The sequence below is a fragment of the Durio zibethinus genome, chromosome 14 (assembly GCF_047325235.1).
Source record: "Durio zibethinus cultivar Kanyao isolate XHJ-2024 chromosome 14, ASM4732523v1, whole genome shotgun sequence".
Taxonomy (NCBI): domain Eukaryota; kingdom Viridiplantae; phylum Streptophyta; class Magnoliopsida; order Malvales; family Malvaceae; genus Durio; species Durio zibethinus.
This window is the reverse complement of record NC_143175.1, coordinates 11163276-11172317: the sequence shown is the minus strand read 5'-3', so window position 1 is coordinate 11172317 and position 9042 is coordinate 11163276. Positions and strand designations below refer to the sequence as shown.

The window sequence follows — 9042 nt, the reverse complement described above, 5'->3', positions numbered from 1 at the left end:
TTTTTTAAAATTATATAATTTGTGTGAAAAAAAGAAGTCCAATCCAAATAATCACATCTTATCATCATTTGTTTTTTTTTTTTTTTTTGGTTATCTTTCGCCTTTTTACTTTTGGATTAACTGAATTTTGCAACAAATCAATTAAGTACATATAACAAAATAAAACCCCGATAATGTACGGTATTTCACTAATAAATAAACATATTAAAATTTATTATGACAAATATTTGGTGACGTCAATCTTGTAGTTTGACTATTATTTTTTCTTTTTCAAAATTAAATTGAATCAGACGGAAAAAAACAGAGAAGCGAACTTTCTTTTCTTCCCAAATAAAATAAATTGAAAAGAACGGCCTTTTTTTTTTTTTTTTTTTAAGTTTTCCCCAAGTTTGTCAATTCTATGACAGATCTGGGACCCTGCAATTTGGCTTCAAAGAGAGAAAACTTGGTGAAAAATTCCAAATTTGTGAGTTTTTCATTTCTGGGTTGCAAATTAAAAACTGAAAAAAGGACGTTGATTGCAATTAATGGAGGATTCGAGTAACACTGATGGAGGAGAGACACGGAATCAGACAATACCTTCCACTTCTTCAACAATAACCTCCGATGGTTACCGTTTGTTTGGTCGTCAAGGTTCACTTCACCAGTTTTTGCGTGGTGGTAAAGGCAAGAAAATTAAAACAAGAAAGACCCATCTTTTATTTTCTTTTCCATTTTTGTTCTCTCGTGTTTGATCTTGTTTTTCAATGTAATCAACTTATCTTTGGGTGCTTTGATATAAATATTGCTTGGCAAAAGATTTGGTTGCTGCCCTTTAGAAATTGGAACGAAATGTCAGACAAATAGGAGAATAATGAGAACTAAATTTTGTGAACAAGAAGTCATTATTTATAGCAGTTACTCATTTGTTCATAGGCAAAACGATATGCAACTCTTACAATCTGAGCATGTTTTTTGTTTTCTACTACTGTAGAGAGAGAGATGCAGTTGTTCTTTTATTTTGTTTTAGCTGTCTATGACTTGCTCGCACAAATTTTTTGCTCCGACCTGTTTCTTTTTCCACATATTGGTGTGGTAATACCGTTTTTCAATGGACAGGACTCCCTGGAATATCCTTTCTTTTGAAGGGTCTCTGAGTTTCCTGGTGGATAAGAAACGATGCTGATGATCTTGACCTCTTTGCTCTAAAATTTGGATGTAACATAAAATAGAAACTGAATCCTTTGCTGAGTTTTCCCTGTTGGGATACTATCCTTGGAAGCCGACTTTTCTTTTTGATCTGTGCTCGTTCAGTATGTATCTTTGATCTTTATTGAGGTTCTAACTTTTTTATTAAAGTTAGCCTAATGTTGGGGTAATTCTGTTGTTGAGTATGATATCATTGCTGTAACATCACCTTGTCACTCTGACTCATTATCTTTGTCACCCTTATAATAGTAGTGCATTTGTTCTGTGTGATAAATTAACTAATTTTTTTTTTTCATTTCATAGGGGCTGATATTCTCTTATGGAAGCAGCAGCATGTTTCTTTTGGTGTCATTGTTGTTGCTACTGTTGCTTGGTTCATATTTGAGTGGTCTGGATTACCATTCTTATCCATTTGTTCAAATGTCTTGCTGATATTAATTGTATTGTTGTTTGTTAATGCCAACTATGCTGCTTATAGAATCAGGTATGACTAATACTACCTCTATATTTGTTGATTTCTGTTTAATACTGAAGCTGTTTTTGACAATGTTGTCTATTTTATTATTTAAGCAGACAACTACAAACATTACCCGAACTTGTATTGTCAGAAGAACTGGTTAATAATGCTGCAGCGTCATTTCGTGTTAAAATCAATAGTGTGCTTCTTATGGCTCGTGATAGAACTCTTGGCAAAGATTTTCGAGTTTTTTTCAAGGTCAGTTTAGATCTGTTGTATTGCAAGTATTCTGTGCTGCTTGACAATCTGCTCTTCCAGCAACCACTCTTCTGTTCATTCTTACCTATCCTGTTTATTTCCCAGATTTTGCTTCATTAGTTTGCTTCAGGTCTCTATTTTCTTCATGCCCTATGGAACTTCATGCTGTTTGTATAGGTTCCTGGGTTCGACCCCACTTTTGCAATCTCACTAAACCTGTTCCACTCTACCCACTTTTCTGTCCTTATTTATTTGTTTGTTGGGGAGGGGGTGGGGAAAGCTGGTGCTTGATAATATTTCTTACTTGTAGTTCATTTGGCAGGTTGTGATTTGTCTATGGCTCTTGTCTGCCATTGGTAGCTATTGCTCTTTCTTCACACTTGCCTATATTGGTAAGTTCATCGTCAACTGAATGTTCATTCATTCTTCTTTTTGATTTGTGGATATAATTACTATATATATTTTGGTTTGACTGATATAACATTAAATGTAACTAAATTAACTTAGTTGTTTAATCATGACCTCTCTTGGTTTATTTCTACTAAACAACCATGAATTTATGTTGTTAAAAATTCAAAAACCTGATATCAAGCTCCTGTCACAAACTTTCTAGCTTGCTTGACCTCATGGGATCTTTTGCATATCTGTGCCTGTTTTTACAAATCAATACTGAAATGGGAGGCATTTATTCAATGAACTTTCTGTCTTTATATGTATAAGGAATCTTAAATGATGTACTTATGTAAATACAATGTATTTGTCATTTGCTGATGACAGGAGCCATTTTATCTATTACTCTTCCTGCCTTCTACAGCAAATATGAAGAACATGTGGATAAATGCTGTGGAATTATCCACCGAAAATTTTCCCAAAACTATAAGATAGTTGATGACAGTGTGATTAACAGAATCCCCCAGTTTTTATCCAAAGATAAAGACGTCTAAGTCACTATGGTTACATAGAGGTTACAACTGAAAATGCTGGCTCTTGAGCTTTCAGTGACTGATACAAACACGCTAATGTTTTGCTTCACTTTAAAATGAAAGAGGATTTTTATCTGTTATGTTATCTACATGTTTCACTATCAATTGAGCTGCAACTGTCTGCCAAGTGCTTCTTCATATTAGAGTGAAAAGAAAAAGAAGGTTCAGGGGTTTCTACCGATCTGCTATTCCAAGATTCTGCCAGACTCATTTCTTGTTATTGATTCTTGAAGAGCCTTTATGGTCTGTGTGGAGCTACTACTTTTGTTGGGTATGTAGAATTAGTAAATGGTAGGGGAGTTGAGCCGATTGTCATTAAAAGTTTAAGGTAATGAGACACCAACTTTATGTGTTCCCTCAGAAGAGCATAGCACATCGGTTTATTTTGGGATCTATTTTTACTAAATAAATTTGAAAGGGCATAGCTATCGTTTCTTGTTTTATATCTTTCAGTTTCCTTGGTGGGTTTTGGATCGATGCAACGATTTGGAAATCCTGAAATCCCTTATGACTTGTAAAAACCTTGTCAATGTAGGCTGGATGGTTTGTCTCCTCAACTCCTTCTGTTGCTTAATGTCTATTCCTCAAGAAATGAAGCCCCAGACATTAGTCAAAACGATGAGGAAAATCAATGAAACCAGAATTTAGTGCATTTTTACCGTCACATTTTTCTGTTCACAGTTTTTCAATCCAAAAGCAAGGAGAAAGGAGGGAACTATACGTTGAGAACAACCATCAATACCATCTATAAAACAGGTACACCAACATCACCATTTATTCTGTCTACAATGAAGCATAGATGCCTCTAATTCATCTAAAGTTATGCACCCTCACAAACCAAATGAAAGCAATTCACTCGTAGTTGCATTCATGCCTCCAAATCAATGGAGATATATACATCTCAAGTTCTGCAAGTTCAAGGTTCAGGTAGGGCACCTTCATTGTAGCTGCTGTCTTCCACTAAGCCTGGAGTATGAAGCAACTCCTGTGCCTTGTTCAACCAAACGTCGTAGATTTGATCCGAGAACAGAACAAAATGCACCTGCAACCAGCATTTAAAGTGAGTGTCAACAATTTTTTTAATTAAACTTTTACCGACAAGTTTAAATCAGATGGTAAGCCAACTTGAAGCTTTTCTGTTATCTGGACAATAATATACGGTTATAGATCTAAGATCATGCAAAAGCCTTCAAAGTTTCAATCATCATAGAAAGTAATGCTTTCATTATATTACATATATGTGAGAAAAAAATATAGGAAGATCTAATTGGTAAGGGAGACCACATGTTTCTTTGAGCTAATCCTAGTGAAATTATCTTAAAATAAAAGCAAAAAGAAAAATGTAAAATGGGATCTAAACTAGTGAAATGGAGGAATCAATCAACAATCCTGGACTGCAAGATTATGAAGCCCAGTAAAAACAAACATTACCTCTCTAATGTCATCTGCAAATTCTTTGACAGTAGATATAGCGATTGTAGCAGCTTCTTCAAAAGGATATCTGGAAAATTTTCAGAAAGGAAAAAAGAAATTAAATACCAGCTGCTCACACTTTTTCTACAAACACTGAACGTACAAAATCCGTAGTCATACAAGGTTTCATTATTTAGTGAAAACAGAATTTTGCAGAAGATCAGAATGTTTCTCCATATATGCCACAAGAAATGGCATTTCTTACCCATATACACCACAAGAAATGGCAGTAAAAGCAATGTATTTAATATTGTTCTCTTTAGCCACAATCAAGCAGTTCCTGCAACCAATTTAGGAAGAAAACAAGTTTTATTAATTAGAATGATGAACAAATTAGCAATTAATTATTAATGGTCATGATAAAAATCATAATTTATAGCATATAGATACTTGTCAAGGAGGCTTTGGGGTCTTCATCAGAATCATAAATAGGACCAACAGTGTGAATCACACGAGATGCAGGCAGTTTAAAACCTCTGCAAAATACATCAACATGTTTAAGGTTAAGATGAAAGAAGTAATAATGTAGTAAGCTATACATATTTAATTAGGAAAAGATCAATCATTTACGGGGTAATCCTTGCTTCTCCTATGGGACAGCGTACATCAGGTCGAACTTCTGGGACTTTATAGCATGCTTCAACGAGTTCTGGTCCAGCAGCCCTATGTATGGCTATTATATATCAATGCATCAATATTGGTCCTTGAAGGGTTCTTTGATAAGCAAAATTCGTAGAAGGAAGGACAAGAAAATATATACATACCTCCATCTGCGCCACCACCTCCAAGCATTTTCTCATTTGCTGGATTCACCTGTAAAAGCTTATATATCCTTACTGTGCTCAATGAATAAAGTGTATGTGTATGTGCAGAATAATCCCAAGAAGGAAACATGATCAATCCTCAATGCAGAAAAGGAGTTCAGGTTCATTTGGATATGCGATGTAATTGAAAACAACGATGAAAGTAAAATAAATTATTGTAGTGAGAGATTAGTTGCTGGAATAGTAAGATTAAAATCTAATAAAATGTGTTTAGATGAAAAACAGTTATATTGATAAAATGAATCGTAATAAGAAAAATAATTATTAAAAATATTATATTAAAAAGTATATAATGAAAATTTTAAATTATTTAATATTTATAAAAATAATAAATAATTAAAAATAATAAATTATTTTTATATTAAATAATAATTTATTAATAAATAATTAAAAATTAATGAAATTATAATAATATATCAAATAATATTTTTATTATTTATGTTAATATCTATTTTTAATTAACTCATATAAATTATATAATAATAAAATTTATTTATTTGTTTGTTCATAATATAATAATAAAATTTATTTGACAAGGAACGGATGCAGAGAAAAGGAAAAAAGAAACAGATGCTAAGGTTTTAGTAAATAACAATTCAATTAAGCGCATAATGGAAATACAAAAATTTCGATGGGGGTAAGAAGGTCCAATTGAAGCATTGGTGGTCCACTGGATCATATTTATCCAGTTCACCGCTGGAATTTCAGTGCGGGTGAGAAAGCCAACCGCACCACAAATCATGTTATGCAAACATGATTATGGTGCCGATTGAGCCTATAAGTTGCCCAAATCACTCACCCCTAACTGGAGGTCCAGTTAATTCCAAATGGCCTCTTCATTTTCTTCTTGTTTTTGTGACTTACTTTTTGCTATTTCTTTAATTAATTGGGACAAAATTTTAAACATTTTTGTATCATTTAAGGATCTCAGCGAATCATTTACCCATTAAAAAAATTGATTTTGAATCAAATTTCTTTTATTTTTTTAATTAAAATTTTATCTTTTTGATGTAATTGAAAAAAAAAAAAAACTATCTCCCAAATATAGATTTGCCCTTAAATTATACTTGTGGAAGATAAAGATTTTTAGTATTTCACCAAAAAAAAAAAAAACAGCTAATCCCTCGTTAAAGATCCATTCTTGTTTTTATTCAAACGGAATACTTCAATTTTTTTTGAATATTTAATTCAAATAATGGATATATATATTCATACGCTTAAAGAATTTGATTCATATTTTTTAAATACAAAAATAATTAAATGAAAAGAGAAAATTGAGAAACACTGACAATAGCGTCGGAAGAGCCGTCAACGAACCACTGAGTGATGTCACCTTTCTGGATCTTAAGCTCGGTGGTTTCAGATAACTTGAAAATACCACCTTCTCCCCCAGTTGCTGACGCCATCCTCAAAAATCCAACAACGTCGAAAGCGAGTTTAAAGATGTTTCGGAGCGTACGATGATTGGTTGTTAAGATTTTGTAACAACTGAGTTTTGGGTTAGCCGAGGAAACACTGACAACCTTTGAAAAAGTAGAAGCAGGAATTGCCGGAGTGGTGAATTGTTGCCCTATTAGAAACCTGACTCCTCTATCTCTAATAAAGAGAGCAGAATTTCTTGACATCTGTTATTGGTTTGTTTGAGACGAATTCTTGGACGGTACATTTATCATAGAACAAAAATATCATAAACAGTTGTAATACAGAGAAACATTTTTTATGATGTTGACACTTTTGGATTTGCACATGTAAGATTGTTATTGGTCACCAAAACTCGTAACCCAAACAAAGTTTTGCTTTTTAGGATTGCTGCCCATCAAGAATGGAATTGGACAAAACTTAAGCCTGATAGCAATATTGGGCTGGGCACAGGTTTCAGACAATGTCCAGGAGCCCGACAGTGAGGAAGAGGTTGAAATGAGTTATAGAAATGTATATGGCCATGGGTAATTACATGTTAGAGGAGTCATTTTGATTGAAAATCGGCCTTTTCACTTTCATAGAATTAATCCACATTTCCTTGGAATATTGCAAAAGTAAAGTAATTTGCAATATATGTAGTAGAAAAATTTTATGACAAAAATCCTTGGAATATTTCGTAACAATTGTTTATCAAGTGAAATTTAAGTGAAACTCATCTAATTAAGAAAAACTTGTGAGATATTTATGTACTCAAAGCATGTTTTTCTAAAAAAATAATTGGCCATTCACAAGGTTAGGAGCTAGTTATAGAGAGAAAGTAATAATGAAATGGTCGGCTTATAATTAATTAATTACTAGTCACGATTGAGTTATTTGATAAGTTCATTTAATAAAAATTAATAATAAATATTTGTATTACAATTCATTAATACATTGACTGATTTAATTGATGTAAACAAACACGCAAGTCATAAATATATAGAAGAAAGAAACATTTTATAAGAACTAGGTTTCAAGTCTGTGTTTTATTGTGGGAATAACACAAATATTTGTATTAATCTAAATATTATATAATATAAAGTAGAAACATAAGTGTGAAAAGAAATTGCAGATACAAAAAAGATTTGATAGTTAAATTAAATATCTTATATAAATATATAAAAGTTAAAAATTTTGACAAAAAAGGAAAATTATCAAACATGGATAGCCTATATAATAGATATATGGATAATTTTAAAAAATTGTCATGTATCTTCTAATAAATTAATTACATTTATGTTTTATTCACTTTCAATTAAATTAATATTAAAGGTAATAAAACTTTAATTGCCATAATCATATATTAATTTTGTCACCTTCTTTTTTAATTGTAAATATTCAACTCTTAAATTACATTTGTGTAAAAAAAAATTCAGTTGCCAATTTTTTAACCTATGACTTATTAATTTACTCCACCATTTAAGATATGTTATATACACATACACACACGTTTAATATGTATATATATTATTTTAAAATAATTAATAGATGATTAAATTAATTAAAATTAATTTTAGTATATATAATATAAAATGAATTTCATTACCATTATTACACTAATTTCAAAATTTTTTCTTTTCCATTTCTCCCAAACAAATTATTACACATTATGTTTGATTATTATAATTGTCAAGCATAAATTACTCTTAATTTAAAATACTATTATTAATCTTGATTTGGTTCTTAAATTCAAATTAATAAATTAGTCATTCAAAAATTACAAATCATTCCATTATTATTAATAAGGCGGTAAGATCTACCCTATGAGTAAGAGTGTTTTGAGTGCTTAAGAAATAGATTGTATCATTGCAATAATTTTTCTCATTATCTTGATATTCCTTTTGCCATGTAGTAAAAATAGCCTGGGTTTTTTTTTTTCTTTATAATTTATATGCAAGTGGATTAGATGCACAATTCTTTATGATGTTATATATGCTGGTGGATTAAATGCACAAAATTTAATATAATCAATTACTTTTAAATTTTTTTTATTATTTTATTTTGGTTTGTTTTATTTAGTTACTATTTTATTTTTTTTGTTGATTGAAGCTCTTTAAAATTCATGTTTCACTGTAATCATATAGTAAGTTATGCTTCATCATAATCATATAATAAGTTATTTTTTGAAAAAAAATCATTTTGAAAATACATTCCCTTTAAAACAATTTGTTTGTGTTCCAAGAAAATTAAGCAAAATTTCTTGAAAATTTAATGATTTGGATAATTATTTTTCTTTTTATGTTTTGGCTATTGCTATTAATTCTATTGTAGCTTAAATTATAAATATATTTGTACGTATTATTTTATACTTTTTTGTAAGTTTTTGTTATGATATTGATTTGTATACCAAATTTCTATTTTTTTTTTCTTTTTGGATCATGAAACAAGAGAGCAAGCT

At 30.7% G+C, this 9042-nt stretch overlaps 2 protein-coding genes across 3 annotated transcripts; one reads left to right on the top strand and one right to left on the bottom strand.

The window, feature by feature from the left end:
• Positions 1-385: 385 nt before the first annotated feature.
• LOC111294028 (reticulon-like protein B16) lies at positions 386-3329 on the top strand. 2 transcript variants are annotated; one of them, XM_022887159.2, is made up of 5 exons: positions 386-666; positions 1492-1672; positions 1762-1903; positions 2226-2295; positions 2681-3329. In XM_022887159.2, the coding sequence occupies exons 1-5, from the start codon at positions 528-530 to the stop codon at positions 2845-2847; spliced, it is 699 nt and encodes a 232-aa protein (XP_022742894.2). In that variant the 5' UTR covers positions 386-527; the 3' UTR covers positions 2848-3329. The 2 variants fall into 2 exon arrangements, with proteins under 2 accessions (XP_022742894.2, XP_089599637.1); XM_089743511.1 differs by having other exon boundaries at positions 1759-1903.
• Positions 3330-3608: 279 nt separating this feature from the next.
• Positions 3609-6867, bottom strand: LOC111294027 (uncharacterized). Its single transcript, XM_089743512.1, has 7 exons — positions 6473-6867; positions 5124-5172; positions 4930-5032; positions 4740-4835; positions 4565-4639; positions 4318-4387; positions 3609-3928 (listed from the first exon to the last, which is right to left on the bottom strand). The coding sequence occupies exons 1-7, from the start codon at positions 6806-6808 to the stop codon at positions 3803-3805; spliced, it is 855 nt and encodes a 284-aa protein (XP_089599638.1). The 5' UTR covers positions 6809-6867; the 3' UTR covers positions 3609-3802.
• Between the last annotated feature and the right edge of the window lie 2175 nt (positions 6868-9042).

What these genes read in the sequence shown, in the direction of transcription:
- LOC111294028 (XM_089743511.1), top strand. Translation starts at nt 528, where the DNA reads ATGGAGGATTCGAGTAACACTGATGGAGGAGAGACACGGAATCAGACA. An exon ending in TATGCTGCTTATAGAATCAG is followed by an intron (nt 1,673 to 1,758) that starts GTATGACTAATA and finishes TTATTATTTAAG; the next exon opens with CAGACAACTACAAACATTAC. An exon ending in ATTTTCGAGTTTTTTTCAAG is followed by an intron (nt 1,904 to 2,225) that starts GTCAGTTTAGAT and finishes TTCATTTGGCAG; the next exon opens with GTTGTGATTTGTCTATGGCT.
- LOC111294027 (XM_089743512.1), bottom strand. Translation starts at nt 6,808, where the DNA reads ATGTCAAGAAATTCTGCTCTCTTTATTAGAGATAGAGGAGTCAGGTTT. An exon ending in ACGGCTCTTCCGACGCTATT is followed by an intron (nt 5,173 to 6,472) that starts GTCAGTGTTTCT and finishes AAGCTTTTACAG; the next exon opens with GTGAATCCAGCAAATGAGAA. An exon ending in TTGCAGATGACATTAGAGAG is followed by an intron (nt 3,929 to 4,317) that starts GTAATGTTTGTT and finishes TGCTGGTTGCAG; the next exon opens with GTGCATTTTGTTCTGTTCTC.